Raw genomic sequence first — 17,809 nt, forward strand, 5'->3', positions numbered from 1 at the left:
CTTATTCAGCCATTCCCCAATTGAGGGGCATCCCCTCAATTTCCAACCTTTTGTCTCTACAAAAAGAGCTGCTATAAATATTTTTGTCCAAATAGGTCCTTTTCCCTTTTCTTTGATCTCTTTGGCATACAAACCTAATAGTGCTATTGCTGGGTCAAAGAGTAAGCATGGTTTTATAAGCCCTTTGGGCATAGTTCCAAATTGCTCTCCAGCATGGTTGGATCAGTTCACAACTCCACCAATAGTGCATTAGTGTCTCAGTTTTCCCACATCCCCTCCAATATTTATCATTTTCCTTTTTTTTTGTCATATTAGCCAATCTGACAGATGTGAGGTAGTACCTCAGAGTTGTTTTAATTTGCATTTCTCTAATCAATAGTGATTTAGAGCAAAAATTGTAAAGTCTTAAAAAATAACTTTGGAAGCACAAAAAGAGGAAGTTGTGGCTAGGCAGAAATTCTTCACGTAAAAAAAAATCTGGTGGTTTTAGTGGACCCCAAGCTCAACATGAATCTATAGTGTGATGTGGCAGCTGAGAAAGCTAATGAATGCTGTCTTAGGATGTATAAAAAGTAGCCTAGTGTCCAGAACTAAGTCCAATCCTCTGTCTTCTGGCTTCCTTCGAGATAATAAAAAGATAACCAGCATTTATATGGTGCCTGCCTACTCTGTCACATGGTACTAAGTGTTTTTATAAATATTATTTCATTTGATCCTCACAACAACACTGGGAGGCAAGTGCTGTTATTATCTCCATTTTACAGATGAGGAAACTGAGGTAAACAGAGGTGAAGTGACTTGCCCAGGATCACACAGCTAGTGAGTATTTGAGTCTGGATTTGAACTCAGTCTTCTTGACTGTGCCACCTAGATGCTCATATCTCAACTTCTACATGAAACTTTCCCTTTGCCCTCTTCCTCCACACCCTCTCCCTCTTGCCTTCCCTCAGAGATTACCTTCCAATTCACCCTGTACTTACTCTTGTATGGTCCTCCTTGGTTTCATGTTATCTCCCCCATTAGACTCCAAGCTCCCTGAAGGCAGGGACTCCATATTGACTTTTCTTTGTATCCCTCAGCACTTATCATAGAGCTTGGCACATAGCAGGAGCTTAATAAATACTTATTGGTTTATGGACTAATGGTCTGATAATCCCACTGTCCTCTGCTCCTCAGACCACATCAGTTCTGGGTCCTTAAATTTAGTCCGGACATTGATACGTCACACAACATCCTGAGCCAGACAGCCACGATGGCTAAAAGGTGTTGACATCACACAATATTAGAACTGGCTGAAGAATGTGGAGATGTGTAACCTGGAGGAGAAAAGATTTGGGGGTAATATAACCATCTTCTATATCCAAAGGGCATTTAGGTGGAAGAGAGTTTGGATTTGTTCTGTATCTGTGTACGGAAGTGATACATATTTATATATATATATATATTATATATATAATTATGTGTAATGTATAATTATTATGTATAATGTACAACATATTATTATGTATAACATACAACATATTATTATGTATAATATACAACCTATATTAATAATTTATGCATCAACACACAAATCTGCATATGTGTGCATGTGTACATATACACACATATATATACATGCATGTGTTTGTATGTATGTATGTAATGTACCAGGCACTGTGCTAAGCACTTTACAAATATTATCTCATAGGATCTTCACCATAACCCCGGGAAGCAGGTGCTATCATCACCCTTATTTTATATTTACTGAAGAAACGGAGGCAGAGAGAGGTGAAATGATTTGCCCAGGGTCACAGCTCATATGTGTCTGAGGTAGACTTTGAAAGCAGGTCTTCCTGACTCCAGGCCTGACCCTCTAGCTCTCTATTGAACCACGAAGGGGCCTCTTTGTTTACCTTCTATGTATCTAAATATTTTGAAAGATCATGGCAAAAGTTGGTTGCTCAGAGAAGTTCATTAGCATTGTATGTCAGTTTCATGACGGCACGCTTGCACGAGTCCTGGATGATGGGTGATGCTCTAGCACTTTCCTAGTCACCAGTGGAGTGAAGCAGGGCTCTGTTTTTGCTCCATGCTTTTTACCATGATGTTTTCAATGATATTGTCAGACACCTTCAATGAGGACAAAAGCAACATCAAGGTCAGCTACAGGCCAACACAAGTTAAATAATTTAACTTGAAAAGACGAGGCAGCTAGGTATATAGAGCACTGGCCCTGGAGTCAGCAGGACCCGAATATGGCCTCAGACACTTACTAGCTATGTGACCCTGAACAAGTCACTTAACCCCAACTGCCTCTAAAAACTAAAAAAAAAAAAAAGAAAGAAAAAGAAAAAGAAAAGGCTACAAGCCAAGACTAAAGTGGAGGGAGAGTTGGTGTGTGACTTCTTGTTCACAGATGATTGTGCGCTCAGTGCAGCCTCTGAAGCTGAGATGCAATAGAGTGTGGGTTGATTCTCTGCTGTTTGTACTCATTTTGGCCTGACAATAACACCAAAAAAACAAACAAACCAGAGGTTCTCCACCAGCCAGCACCATATCATCCATACATGGAACCATCAGTTCCAAATGGAGAAATTTTGAATGCTGTGGATAAGTTCACTTACCTTGGCAGTATACTTTCCAGGGATGTACACATAGATAATGAGGCTGATGCATGCACTGCCAGAGATAGCTCAGAGTTTGGGAGACTCCAGAGAAAAGTGTGGGACAGAAGAGGTATTAGGCTGCCTACCAAACTGAAGGTCTGCAGAGCCACTGTGCTGACCTCATTGTTGTATGCCTGTGAAACCTGGACAGTCTACCAGCTCCATGCCAGGAAACTGAATCGCTTCTATTTGCATCGTCTTAGGAAGACCCTGGAGATCACTTGGCAGGATAAGGCACGGACACTGAGGTCATTTCTCCAGCTGAACTGCCAAGCATTCAAACTTTACTTCAGAGAGCACAACTCCAACAGGCTGGCCACGTTGTTCCAACACCAGATGCGCATTTACTTAAAAGACTATTTCATGGAGAACTCTCACAAGGCAAGAGCTCACACGGAGGTCAGAAGACGTGGTACAAGGACACTCTCAAGGTCTCTCTGAAGAACTCTAGAATCATTGTGAGACATGGAAGACAGTGGCACAGGACCGCCTAGCAAGGTGTGCCTACATCAAAGGTGGCGCTGTGCTCTATGATTGAAGCAGAATTGTAGTAGTTCAAAAGAAACGTGAGATGTGCAAATTTAGTCATCTCCACTCCAAATGTTCACGTGGACGACTTGTGTCCCACCTGTGGTAGAGCCTCCTGAGCTATTGGTCTGATCAGCCTGATACATATCAGGCTTGGCCCCAACATAGTGACATCATTTGGTCCTCTTTGAGCAAGAAGGACAACAGCCATCCAATAGATTTCCATGTCTTCTCCCCATTAGACTCTGAATTCCTTGTGTGTGTGCAGTTTTTATTTTTATTTTATTTTTATTTTTTGGCCTTTCTTTGTATCCCCAGTGCTTAGCGTAATGCCTGGTGCATTTTGTGTTTATTGTTTTAGTCATTTTCAACCATATCCACATAGTAAGCACTTAATAAGTGCTCAGAATAAATGTTTGATTGACTTTTTAGAGACAGAGGGAAGAAATAAGCTCAACCAGGTGTAAAGTTGCTGAATTAGATTTAAGGCTGGAAGTCCAGCAAAACAAACAAACAAACAAAACCCCCCTTCCTAACAATAAGAGTTGTAGCCTTTGAAGGTCTTAGCATCCCTGTCATGAATGATCTCCAGGCGCATGACCACATGTCAAGAGTATGTTGTAGAAGGGAATCTTGGTCACCTCCCTGGCTTCCAAGATACCTTCCAGGTCTAAGATTCTGTGACCAGATTAGCCTCCAGTCTTAGGGGGTTTATGCCTTCCCTAGTTGGATTAGGTCTTTTATTTTTATTTTATTTTAATTTTAATTTTTTTCTTTTTTGGTGAGGCAATCGAGGTTAAATGACTTGCCTAGCGTCACACAGCTAGTAAGTATCATGTGTCTGAGGCCAGAGATGACTCTAAATGACTCTAGGCCTGGTGCTCTGTCCACTGAGCCATCTAGCTGCTCCTGGATTGGGTCTTTTAAACAGAATCTGTCCTTTCAGCCAATGAAACAAACGAATAGGTGGGGATGTTTTCCTTTAAATGGTTCAGGAAGGGCAGGCAACAACCATGGTGGGGGTGAGAAAAATAAGTCTACTTTTTCTCACTTTTGTACTCTTGCTGACCCCATTGGGGTTTTCTTGGCAAAGATACTGAAGTGGTTTCCCATTTCCTTTTCCAGCTCATTTTACAGATAAGGCAAACAGGGTTAAGTGATTTGCCCAGGGTCACACAGCTAGGAAGTGTCTGAGGCTGTATTTGAGCTCAGGACTCCAGCCTGTCACTCTATTCACTGCACTATCTAATTGCATTTTTTTTTTTCTCACTAGGGCAATGGAATGAGAACTCTTGTCCCTGAGGTATTCTGATGTCATAAACCCTGCTTTATGTAGCAAGCAGGAAGATATTTCTTAAGGGTACAGCTACTAAATAAATCTTAAACCAGGAAACCTTGGGAAGGACATCGACAATGATGGATGGTATGACAAGTTAAACTCGGGGCAAACTCAGGGTGCTTGCCTGTCTCTTAGCCACTGAACCCAAAGGGGAGATGTTAAAAAAAAACCCCTGTTCTTCTAGGGACTGTTATTTTCTTTCCTTTTTTTAAACATTTTTACTTAACATTTTGAGTTCCAAATTCTAACTCTCTCTCTCCTCCCCCCTCCCTCATATGGTAAGTAATCAGATATAGGTTGTGCAATTATGTAAAACATTTTCACATTAGTCATTTTGTACAAGAAGACGAACAAAAGAAAAAAAGAAAGAAAGAAAGTGAGAAATAGCCTGCTTCAATCTGTATTGAATCAATATCAGTTCTTTCTCTGGAGGCAGTTAGTATGCTTCATCATTAGTCCTTTGGGATTGTCTTAGCTGAGAAGAGCTAAGTCATTCACAGTTCTTCATCGAACAATATTGCTGTTGCTGTGTACAATGTTCTCCGGGTTCTGTTCACTTCACTTGCACCAGTTCATGTACGTCTTCCCAGGTTTTTCTGAAATCATCCTGTCATTTCGTATAGCACAATAATATTCCATTATAATCATATATCACAGCTTGTTTAGCCATTACCTAATTGATGGGCATCCTTTTGATTTCCATTTCTTAGCCACCACAAAAAGAGCTGCTATAAATATTTTCGTCCAGTTAGGTCCTTTTCCCTTTTTTGGATGTCTTTGGGATATAGACCTAGCAGTGGTATTGCTGGATGAAATGGTATGCACAGTTTTATAGCCCTTTGGGCTTAGTTCCAAATTGCTCTTTAGAATGGTTGGATCACCTCACAACTCCACCAACATTGCATTGGTGTCCCAGTTTTCCTACATCCTCGCCAACATCCAACATTTTCCTTTTTGTACTGTTACTTTCTTTTTCTTTTCTTTTCTTTTTTTGCTTTCTGGTGAGGCGATTGGGGTTAAGTGACTTGCCCAGGGTCACACAGCTAGTAAGTGTTAAGTGTTGGAGGCTGGATTTGAACTCAGGTCTCCTGCTTCCAAGGCCAGAGCTCTATTCACTGAGCTACCTAGCTGCCTCTGGACTGTTATTTTCAAACAAGAGTGTGTGATCTTGGGAGAGTCCTTTCTCTTTCATCTGTAAAATGGAAATGGTGTATTTGATTTCCAAGGTCCCATCTAAAGTCTGTGATGTCGCTCCATTGGGAGGAGTACAGGGTAGAGAGTTAGGAGAAATCTGAGTGAACTTTGGACTTTGGTTTGCCACAATGTCATTTGACATCCTTCAGTTTTCTAATATGTAAAACAGGTTCAATAATTGCTGCCTACCCAGGTTTTGCAAGGATAGGATATGGAGAGTAGAGGAGACCACTGATTCATGTCCTTTGCCAATGGTACAAGTACAGTTTTTTGTTTAAAAAGGTAGTCAGTAGCACTGGAGTGTAGGCAGGGCAGGATTTCAGTGATGAGGAAGAAGACAGTTTCCCACAGGGTCTTAGATCTTGCTAGGGCCTTGATCCTTGCATTTTCAGGATTTTTGCTACTCTTTAGAGAGACCAAGACTCAAAATTCGATGCAGAAGCTCAGATACCCTTTGGCATTTTCTTTGGGTAAGGAGCACAACCCTGCCCACTTCACCTCTGACATCCCTACACATTTAAAAAATTTAATTCCCTTTGGGTGCTCTTTACCCCTCTCCCGTGGAAAGAGAAAAACCCGGAAGAGATTAGGAGACTACAGGACTGCTAAGAATGCTAACTAGAAAACCCAGACTGCATTTAAATGGAAGCTTGAATCTCGGGTTCATAGAGGCTCCACTTCTCCAGAGACCTTACAGGCAGGTCCTTGAGCACCTGGCAGTCCTTGTAGACTGTTCACAATTATCTGGTGACTTTCTTGTTTCTGCAGTTCATTCCATACACACCTACTATGTGCTGGGCATTGGGAATACCAAAGAGAAAAAAGGAGGTAGGGGGAGCTTTAGTCCTATAGGGAATATGTCCAGTGACACACAGCATCCAGAGACCCAGAATGTCGTAACTGGAAGAGACCTTAATGATCCTCTGGTTCATCACCTTCATTTTACAGAGGAGTAAACTGAGACCCAGAGATGAGGTGTGACATATACAAGGAAAGCGCACATAGCATCAGTCCTCATCAGAGCTAGAAGGGATCTTGGAGTTCTCGGCACACAGTAGGGGCTCAATAAATGCTTGTTGATTGACTGTTAGTCCAGGCCTTCTCATTTGACAGATGAGGAAACTGAGGCCCAGAGGAGCAAACTATCTCAGGGGACATTCGTAGCCAGTCTGGCAGAATGCGGACTTGCACGCAGGTCCTCGGACCCCGGACCCCGACTTCCAGGGCTCTTGTGCCCAGCGGCAGTTTCTGAAGCGCCCCCCCCCAAGCCCCCGGGGCCTCAGGGGCGGGGACTCGGGGCCGACCAATTCAAGGGCGCAGGGCGTTCCCCTTTAAGGGCGGCCCCGCCCGGGGCGCGGGCGCCTAGTCACGTGAGCGGCAATGTTGCAGAGGCGCGGACACAGTCGCTACAATGTATCAGGGCGGCTGTCTGGCCCTGGGGCTGGCGCTGGCGCTGGGGCTGGCGCTCAGCCTGCCCCAGCCCTCGCTGCCGCCGCCGCGCTCCAGGAGCAGCTCGGTGGTGATAGACCCGGCCACGGGCCAGCTCAGCGTGGTGGAGGGCTGGGAGGCCGGGGCCATCGCCTGGGCCAACCTCTCCAACGCCATCGACGAGAAAGGGTGAGGTTCGGGGGCTGCGGCCGGCGGGGGTTGGGCTGGGGCTGGGGCTGGGAGGGGCTTGGGAGGGGGCTAGGGCAGAGGAAGGAGTTGTGGCTGGGGAAGGGGTTAGGGCTGGGGTTGGGGAGGGCCATGGCTATCCTAGATCAGACTCCTCACACAATGTCCAACTCCCCCAGCTAAATCCTATCAGGTTAGGAAGTCCCAGGCACCAGGACTTGGGACTCCAGGCCTTAGGTAACTTTTGTGAACTGGTCCTGTGCCCATCCCCACTCTGGGGGCCAGGACTTAAAGATTTTTCTGGCCAAAGCTCTGCCCTAGACCTTTCAGAGCGTCCAGCCTTCTGTATGGAACTACTGGGTTAGGACTTTGGGTTCCTGGCAGCCCTAACGGACCAGTTCTTTCTGCATGAGCATAACCACTTCCCCCTCCTCATCCCTGACCCCACTTCAGGGGTTGTGACATTGACTAACCCTCGAGCCCCGTATCCATGGGGAATCGGGCGAAATAGGTCCTATAGACTAGCACTTCTGTGGGGCCTGTCCTTCCATAAACACTGCCTTTCCCACTTTGTCAGGGCTGGAACTCAGGGTTTTTGAGTGTCCCTGTAGACTTGGCCTCTGGCCATCATCTCTTCCGTCTCCACTCTTGGGGGGCAGGAATTCTGGGTTTCTGGCAGTACCTGCAGCCTTGGCCAGCCCTCCCCCACCCCACCCCACCCCTGGGGTTTGGGCTTCTGGCAGCCCTTATAGGCTAGCCCCTTCAATATGACCAGCCCTCTATCCATGACCACTTGCCTTTCCCACTCAGGACTTTGGATTTCTGAAAGTTTCTATGGACTTAGCTCTGTGGCCAGCATTCGTACCCTCCATATTCTTCGGGGGTTGCCACTGTTTTTCGGTCCCTAAAAGCCCCTGGCTACCAGACCAGGCCAGAGATGTTGATACTCAGAAGAGGCAGCCTCTCCCAGCCTTGAATGCCTAAGGGCTCAGCCCCTGAAGACCCCATCTCTACCCTTTCATCCTTTTTCCCCCGGGTTTGCTCAGAGGTTTGACCCTAGGAATAGATATGTTTCAGTAGGAATGGGTTCCAGTCCTGGCTTGGCTTCTGACTCCCACTGAGACCTTGGGTGAGTCCCTTCTCTTTGTTCCTCCTCTCTGTGGAGCTTCTCAGTCCGGTGGAGGGGTGTGGACCAAGTTATCTATGGGGTTCTTTCTGCTTCTGATTAGTCTGTGAGTATTGGTGGCTGTAGTGCACTTGGATAGATTGGGAGGTGGGTGCAGAGAGCATTGAATGTCAGAGCTGGAGAAGGCCTTAGAGCTTTTGTAGAAGGAAGGGAGGTAAGAAGCAAGGATTTATTTAGTACTTACTGGTGCCAGGCACTATGCTAAGCCCTTTTTTTTTTCTTTTTGAAATTTATTTATTGCCTCATTTCTACATTCATTTTAATAAGATTTTGAGTTGCGAAGTTTTCTCCTTCCCTCCCTAAGACAGCAAGCAATCTGATATAGACTATACATGTACAATTGTATTACACACATTTCCACATTAGTCATGTTGTGACAGAAGAGTCAGAACAAAAGGGAGAAACCACAGGAAAGAAAAAAATAAAAAACAATGGAAATAGGATGCTTCAATCTGCATTCAGACTCCATGGTTCTTTTTCTGGATGTGGACAGCATTTTCCATCTTGAGTCTTTTGGAATTGTCTTAGATCATTGTATTGTTGAGAAGAGCTAAGTCTGTCTTGTCGATCATCTGTGCTAAGCACTTTTACAAATGCTATCTCATTCAATCCTCACAACATTCTGAGCTTGGCGCTGTCATATAGAAGGGGACACTGTCCCCCCTCCCAGGTGTGGTTTTGGGGAAAGGGCTCTGAGTCCAGTGAAATGACACTGCTGCCAGGGAGGCTGAGCTGCAGTGGGTGAAGCCGATGGGCTGTCCACACTAAGTCTGACACCCATCTGGTGAGCCCCCAGGAGTGGGGGGCCAGGCTGCTTAAGGAGGGGCAGACTGACCCATGTTAGAAGTGGAGCGGGTCAGAGCTGCACTCACTCTGAGGGCTCATTCTCATCATGGAAGGAAGGCGAATTCTTGTTTTCCCCTGGGAAGTTGAGTTGGCAGAGGTCAGCAGCACCCCCTCACTCCTATGGCCTGTGTGTCCATCTAGGCAGGGATGGGGAACCTGTGGCCCTCTAGGTCCTCAAGTGCGACCCTTTGACTGAATCCAAATCCTCTTAATAAAAGGATTTGTCCTGTACAACTTGAACTTGGTCAAAAGGCCACGCCCAAGAACATATGGCTCAAGGCTGCAGGTTCCCCACCCCTAGGAGGGTCGGGACTGCTCCCCCTGCCCTCCAGGGGGTCTTGGGAGGAAGATACCTGATGGATGGCTGTTTGCCTCATGGCCCTGGCAGGGAGGGAACAGCTGAGTAGGCAGGGACTGACTCTGGAAGGGTTTTGGATGCCCGGTCTGGCACATCAAAGGCACTGAGGGCTGTCTGGGTGCCCCAGCCAGGCGCCCATCTGCCTCCAGCCTCCATCATCAAGGAGTCGGGCGGCGGGCCTGCGTTTTTGTACGGTGATCTGAACCACTTTTATTGGACCCTGCCGACTCCCTTGGAAGCAGGACAGAGAAGGAGGTGGGCTGCTGATGCCGTTGGGCAGAAAGCAGATCAGCACCGTTGGGCGTCTGCCATAGTCAGTGTTGTCCTGGGTGCTGGGAGGGGTGCTCATGGGTAGGATATAAAGGAAAACATTTCTGCCGTTCTTGGCCCTTATCTCCCATCTCCTTCTGTTTGTGCAGGGTCTCCCCCATGCCTGGAGTGTGCTTCTACCTCATCTTGCCCTCTGGCTTCTCTTCCTCCAGGCAGCCTTCCTTGATCTCCCCAGCCCTTCCAGCTGTCGGTTTTCTGTCTCAGTTACCCTGCAGTCTATTTCTCTGCCAACATCTGGGGGCAGGGCTTTTCTTTTTGGCCTTGGATTGCCTTGCACACAGCCAGTAAATGCTTACTGTTGAAATGATTTCTCGGCCAGCTGGTGAGTCAGGACAAACTTGAGGGAGACAGAGGGACACCCACAGCCAAAACATGACCAAGTCACGGTGAAACCCTGTCACGGAGACTTGGAGTCTAGGAGAGACCTGGGTTCGAATTCTACCTCTTGATACTCACTATCTGTCCCTCTTGGGGCCCTCAGTTTCCTCATCTGTAAAATAGGGTGAAGGATTTGGGAGTACCTACTTCCCAGGAAAATACTTTGTGAGTTTTAAAGCCCTATGGGAAGGAAAGGAATACAGTTGGGCAGAGAGGCAATAGGCAGGGGCGTATATGGAATGACAAGCCTCTTGTGAGGTCAGGAGCCCCAGGGAGGTGCTGGTACCTGTGTTCTCTAAGCCCTTTGGGCCTGGCCCTCTGTCAGTCACCCAGGATGTAGACCTAGGAAGGAGCCTGGCACCCAACCCTGCTCATGGGTCATAGGTGGCTGGTCTCTCACCAGTCCCCCGGCTCCAGAGGGGATGGCAGCCTGTGAAGGCTGTGAGCTCCTTGGCTTTTTAGGGTGGGGCCGGAAAAATGGGATCCTGAGATTTATCGTATCCTGGCCGGAGGGCCGAGACCAAGCAGGGGTGAGGAACCTGTGGCCCTGAGCACACATGTGGCCCTCTAGGTCTTTGGGTACGGCCTTTTGACTGAGTCCAAGTTTTACGGAACAAATTCTTTTATTAATATTCACAGATCTGTTCTGTGAAGTTTGGATTCAGTCAAAGGGGCTTTCTTGTTCCAAATAAGCCTTTTGCTAAATGCTCCATCCCCCTCCTGGTAGCCCTGGTCAGGTATTTCAACTGTAAGATGTTTTTTGGCTTGTAGCCATATCTGGAAAAGGAGTTGCGGAGACTTAAAAGCTGTTTAGGAACTGAGTATAAAAATATTACCCACATCTCTGGTGCTTTAAATTTCATGATGCTTACATTCCCATCTTAGAGATAGGGAAACCGCCTTGTTTAAAGTTCCAGATCTAGTAAATGTAACCCAGGTTTCCTGACTCCAAATCCAGTGTTCTTTCCTCGTATGGTGCTGGACAATGAGGTTTTCGATCTGTGACTTTGTAACATGAAGAATCCCCAGTGAAGAAAACAATAGCTGGCATTACATAGTGATTTAAGATTTGTCAAGCACATTATGGATAATATGTCATTTGGTCCTCACAGCAACCCTGGGAGGTAGGTGCTATTATTATCCCCATTTTATGGATGAAGAAGCTGAGACAGACAGGTTAAGTGACTTGCTCAGGGTCACACAACTAATAAGTGTCTGAGGCCAAATTTGAATCTGGGTCTTCCTTATTTCAGACCCAACCCTCTGTCTACCATACCATTTAACTGCCTCTACCAATGCAGATGGCTACCTGCCACTTTCTCTGCATTTTGGAGTTCTAGCCAGTTGCCCAGGGCCCCAAGCAGCAAATGGCTTTTCCAGGGTTAATTACTGAGCCAGTGAGTATCAGAGGCAGGATTAGAACTCAGGTCTTCCTGACTCCAAGACTGATGCATTATCCACTCTGTCATGTTTCTTTTAACTTTCAAACCCCACATCTATTTTATTTCTTTTTGTCTTTATGTCAACCCTTTGAGGTAGGCAGGGTAGGGATAATTCTTCCCATTTTAAAAATGATGGAACAGGGGGCAGCTAGGTGGCGCAGTGGATAGAGCACTGGCCCTGAAGTCTGGAGGATCTGAGTTCAAATCCGGCCTCAGACCAAACACTTGACACTTAACTAGCTGTGTGACCCTGGGCAAGTCACTTAACCCCAATTGCCTTAAAAAAAAATGGTGGAACCGAGGCCTGGAGAGGTTGTGAGTCACTCAGGGCTGAGCAATTCCGTTTTCTTCATTGTGCTCAGAGGGAGGAGAGAGTAAAATAGTTAGTGATAGAAGGGCTTGCCATGGGGAGGAGACTGATCATAAAAGGAATCATAGATTAAGATCGCATGGTTCTCCAGGGTGGTCTGGGGACCTCGGGGAGCTTATCCCAGCTCTAACACTAACTAGGCTCTTTCAGGGGGTCTAGGAGGTAAAAACTATTTTATAAAATAATACTAAAATGTTGTAATTATGAATGTGATCAGTATCTACAGCTGTAACCCACCTAAAGAAAAATTCGTGGTGGGGGGAGTCCTCAGTTTTTAAGGAGTTTAAAGGGGTTCTGCTAACAAAGTTTGAGGATTACTGACCTAGTTGAACTTCCTTATTTTCCAGATGAAGGTGCCAAGGTTAAGTAACTTGTATAAGGCATCAGGTGTCCGGGGCAGGAATCTGGGCCTTCTGATGCCAAGTCCAGGTGGCTTTTTCTTTTTTTCTTTTTGCTAGGCAATTGGGGTTAAGTGACTTTCCCAGGGTCACACAGTTAGTATGTGTTGTGTGTTGTGTGTCTGAGACTGGATTTGAACTCAGGTCCTCTTGACTTCAAGGCCAGAGCTCTATCCACTGCGCCACCTAGCTGCCCCTCCAGGTAGCTTCCCCCCCCCCCCCACTATGTAAAAGCATCTTTTGAACAAGGTGTTGGGTCCGAGCAGGTCCTGAATTTGTCACAATGTAGGGATTACAGAGACCTTGGCTCTTATCCCAGCTCTAACACTAACTAGCTGTGTGACCTTGGGTAGATCACTTCTCTCTGGGATTCAAGAACCCCCATTTGCCATAAAACGGTCCTGGTCCATGATTTTACTGAAGCAGTGATGTCCCAGTGAAGAAATGCCCCTTCCCGGTGCAGATCACTATCTGAGCTACATGTTAGAATCTAAGCTGCCTGGGGAAACCGAGAGATCATGGTATCCCCAGGGGCACATGGCCATTTTTTGTTAAGGGGAGAGCCTTGAACCTGGCTCTGTCTTCTTCCCCATGGCAACGGTGGCTCTCTATCAGGCTACTCACCCTCCTCCTCTTGGGATCTCTGACTTTCTTCAAGATTTGTCTCATGTACCTTTTCTACATGAAGCCTTTGCAGGGCTGTGCACATAGTCTAATGCTTTTTTATCCGTTCATTCATTTCCTAATCCCCCAAGCTGTTAATGCCCTCCCTCCCAAAACTGTCCTGTATTTATTTTGTATGTATATGTGCATGTTATCCCCCCCATTTGAATGTAAGCTCCTCAAGGGTAGAGACAGGTTTTGCCCTTCTTTCTGTCCCAGGTCCTTGTCACAGAAAAAGCGTTTGACACGTTTGTTTCTTAATTGAGGACGGATCGCTCTGATTTGTCCTGGGAGATGCCTGAGATTCAGCAGAAGTTGATGTGGTCCCCATTGAGTGAGGACCAGTCCATGAGGGGTATTACCCTGGGCTGCTCTCAGCAGCCCGAGAATAGCATTAACCGGGGAGTTAGGAGACCTTGGTTGTGTCTAAGGTTGAAGTGATGGGGGGCGTGGGAGAAATGAGCCACCGCCACCACTGCCTTTTCTTCTTTTCCTCCTCCTCCTCCTCCTCCTCCTTTTTCCTTCCTTCCTTCTTCCTCTCCTCCTCCTCCCCTTTCTCCTTCTTCTTCATCATCATCATCATAGCTAGCATTTACAGTGTTTTAAGGTTTGCAAAGCTCTTTACAAATATTCCAGATGATCCTCACAATAACCTTGCTGTTATTATCCCCATTTTACAGATGAGGAAACAAAGGCAAACAAAGGTTAAATAGCTGGGCCAGAGTCACACAACTTGTGTCTGAGGTGGGATTTGAATTCAGGTCTTCCTTCTTCAGTCTAACCCTTACCCACTGTGGCCACCTACCTGTGATTTCAAGCTGGAAGGGACCTTAGAGGCCATCAAATCTGACCTCCTCATTTTATAGCACTTATACATAGTAGGTGCTTAATGAATGTTTATTGACAATGATGATGATAGCAGAATGAACTGAGGCTTAGAGAAGTTGTTATTTGCGCAAGGTCACAGTTATGTAGTCGTAGTGTAGTAGTGATACAGGAGTGAAGGGGTGGCCCGAGTGAGCCCCACACAGAGATGCTGAGAGACAAACATTTCCTAAGTGTGTGTTATGTACCAGGCACTCTGCTAGGTACTGAGGATACAAAAGGTGACAAAAAACAGTCCCTGCCCTCAAGGGGCTCACGTTCTAATGGGAAAGATTAAAAATCCAACTTTGTACATATATGCATGTGAATGTATGTATATACATGTCTGTGTGTGTGTACATATATGTATACACATCCACACTGAGTAATCAGCTGAGTGACTGACCCCATGGCAGATGTCACATTTGTGATCACCAAATGAGATCTTTTCTACCGTACCGCGCTGCCTCTCTGATGGGCAGTCCCAGTGAACACCTATCAAACTGTCTTTCAAATCTTTGATGTTGTAATAAAGGAGAAGATGCTAGCCAGGTATGTCCTAAAGGTGTACCACTTGGGGGAGTAGCTTTCACAGGCTGAGGGGCTAATGGGCAGCGTGGAGGAGCCCGTAGAATCCTAAGCCCAGGTCAGTATTAGCCGCATGACTCTGGGCAAATCCCTAGGATTTATTAGCTGTTTCAGGTTGGTGACAGGTGCTCCTAGATTTAGCCCAGAAGGAACCTCAGAGACCATCCGGCCCAACCCCTTTCATTTTATGGGTGAGGAAACCGGGACCCAGAGAAAGGGGAAGTTACTTGGTTGAGATAGAGTTGGGATTTGATTCTGAATCCCCAACGTGGCGGGGTTTTTCTTCTCTTCCCCTCTGGGAGTTCCCAATGCTGATGAAGTCCGAATAGTGCCCGGATTTGCATAGTCATCTTTAAGGGTGGATCCCAAGACCTAAAATTCTGCTGAGGACAGAAGGGGTGAGAAGCTTTCAAAAAATTAAATTTTGAAGCCAGAGAAACAATTCCCACGAAGAAGAAAAGAGGGAGCTAAGATCATTCAATAGGAAAGAATTTTAGTGCATTCCGTGTCCCAGGTTCTGGGGATATGAAGACAAAGATGACAGTGCCTGTCCTCAGAGGGCTTACTGTTTTAGACACACGTATGTTTAGGTGTTTATACATTTGCTGTGTATATAAGACATACAGAGTAAACTCAGGGTCCTTCCAGGGGAGAGGCCTGGGTAACTGGAGGGAACAGGAAGGGTCTTACGTAGGAGGAGGGGTTTGGGCTGAGCTTTGAAGGAAGCTAGGGGGATGCTAAGAGGCAGAAGTGGAGGAGGGAGGGCATTCCAGGCTTGGGGCACAGCCTGTGCAAAGGCCTGGAGACTGGAATGGCGTGTCACATGTGATGACCAGCCAGAATGCCGGTTTGGTAGAACCTGCGAGAGCAGCGTCGGGAGCATTCAGGCCCAGAGTGAGCTGTGGCTGCCGATGGCTTCAGCAGCAACCAAAGAGGGCCTTTAACGGCTATGTTATGTATGGCCTGTGCCGGATTACACACTGTCCTGGGGAGGGGGGAAGGGAAGGAGGGGGAGAAAATTCAAAACTCAATATCTTACAGAAGTGGATGTCAAAAACAAATATTTAAAAAAGATAAGAAGTGATGTTGTGTGTAGTGGTCATCTTATGGCTTGCCTCCTCAGTGGGTGGAGGAGGGGGAGAATTTTTCAGTTCCCTTTCAGTAGTGTTCGACTCTTTGTGATACCTTTTGGGGTTTTCTTGGCAGAGATGCTGGAGCGGTTTGCTGTTTCCTTCGCCAGCTCAGTTTACGGACGAGGACGCTGAGTGAAGTGACTTGCTCAAGGTCACACAGCTGGATTTGAACTCAGGAAGGGGAGTCTTCCTGACTCCAGGCCCAGCGCTCTATGCACTATGACATCACTTAGCTGCCCCAGAAAGAGAATTTTTATCAAAATTTTATCAAAATTTTAAAAAATGAATGTTAAAAAATAAACATTAAAAAAAAAGAAATAAAAAAATAAAGACTATGTTAGAGACAACAGGAAGGGTAAAGATGGGGTAGGACCCTTCACTGCTCGGAGTAGGTGGAGGGATGGTGAAGGGTGAAGGGGAGAAGACAGGACTACTCAACTCTTTACTTAGGCTTTTTCCTACCAAGAAGGATGATCCTTGGACTGGGAAGGAGTGCTGAAAGGTGGGGGGCCAAACCCCCAGATAATTGGGAAAGTAGCAAAAAGGCAAGCACCTAGTCAAAGAGCTGAATTCAAATCCTACCTCAGTCGCTCATCCAGTAAGGTTCAACTGAGTTAATAGATGGAAAGCATTCTGTCAGCCCGTAAGCGCCGTACCACCAGCGTGGCTGGCCAGCACAATGCCTCACACACGGCAGGCCTTTCAGTACTTACTGAATTTACTTTTCAAAGACCACATCCCAATTTTTTTCAGAATTTCATGCAGACCTGGTTGCTTTAACATATTAAAAATAGCAGAATGATAACTGGCGTTTATATAGCACCTACTATGTTCCAGGCACTGTGCTGAGCGCTACATAAATATCTCATTTGATCTTCACAATAATAACCCTGTGAGGCAGGTGCTGTTATCATATACCTGATTTTACAAATCAGGAAATTGAGGCAGGCAGTGACTTAGTGGCTCTCCCAGGATTCCACAGCTGGCATATGTTGGGAGGAAGGGTCAGGATTTGAACACAGGCCTCTTCTGACTCCAAGTTCAGTTCCATTACACAACATTGGCTTGGGAAATGAGCAAATGCCCCACTCTTCAAAAAAGGGAACTGGGTGGGGTCCTTTGAACCCTCAACCCGTGAGCATGACAATGAAGAGTAAGAACCCTTTGGTAAAGAGATGTTTCTGTGAGTATTTAGAAAGACTGGTGGGGATCACAGAGATGCAGCTTGGCTTTATGAGGAGCAGGTCACGCCAGATTGCTCTGGTTCATTTTTGGGCAGTTCCCAGGGGGCTGATTTCCTCTTTCTCACTTTCACACACTTTCTGTTCCAGCCAGTGCTACTTACTTGCTAATTCCTAAACTCCCTGGTACATCTTTGTACAGGTAAGAGGACCCCAGTGCCTCTTAGAATTGTTAGTTTCAGGCCTGCTAGGTAGTGCAGTGGATGGAGCACTGGCCCCGGTGTCAGGAGGACCTGAGTTCAAATCCGGCCTCAGACATTTACTAACCGTGTGACCCTGGGCAAGTCACCTAACCCCGATCGCCTTGTGAAAAAAAAATAATTCTTAGTTTCCTTGAAGGCTCAGCCGTGTCTGCCAGTCATGAATATTCTTTGCCTCCTCCAGTTACCTTTTATATACTTTTCTGCCTTTTGAAGTATGTTGTATGTAAGCTTCTTGAGGACAGGGATTGTTTCTTATCTTGTATTGTATCCCCAGGGCCTGGCACCTTTGGTAGTCTCTCATCAGTGTTGGTTGAGTTGAATCCAGCTGAATGGATATAGACAATGTACCTCAACCTGGCAGGGTTTTATGTGACTTTTTTTTCTTTTTTTGAGGCAGTTGGGGTTAAGTGACTTACCTAGGGTCACACAGCCAGTGTCAAGTATCTGAGGCCAGATTTGAACTCAGGTCCTCTTGACTCCAGGGCC

General features: G+C 46.2%; 1 protein-coding gene across 1 annotated transcript in view; it reads left to right on the forward strand.

The window, feature by feature from the left end:
* Positions 1-7,117: 7,117 nt before the first annotated feature.
* Positions 7,118-17,809, forward strand: part of PLBD2 (phospholipase B domain containing 2) — a 33,305-nt gene continuing 22,613 nt past the window's right edge. The window contains exon 1 of the mRNA XM_027862704.1: positions 7,118-7,326. Within this exon, the coding sequence (XP_027718505.1) occupies positions 7,121-7,326 (206 nt within the window). The 5' untranslated portion in view covers positions 7,118-7,120. The remainder of the gene's footprint in view (positions 7,327-17,809) is intronic.

The sequence above is a fragment of the Vombatus ursinus genome, unplaced genomic scaffold (genome assembly GCF_900497805.2).
Source record: "Vombatus ursinus unplaced genomic scaffold, bare-nosed wombat genome assembly UNPS02001287.1, whole genome shotgun sequence".
Taxonomy (NCBI): Eukaryota; Metazoa; Chordata; class Mammalia; order Diprotodontia; family Vombatidae; genus Vombatus; species Vombatus ursinus.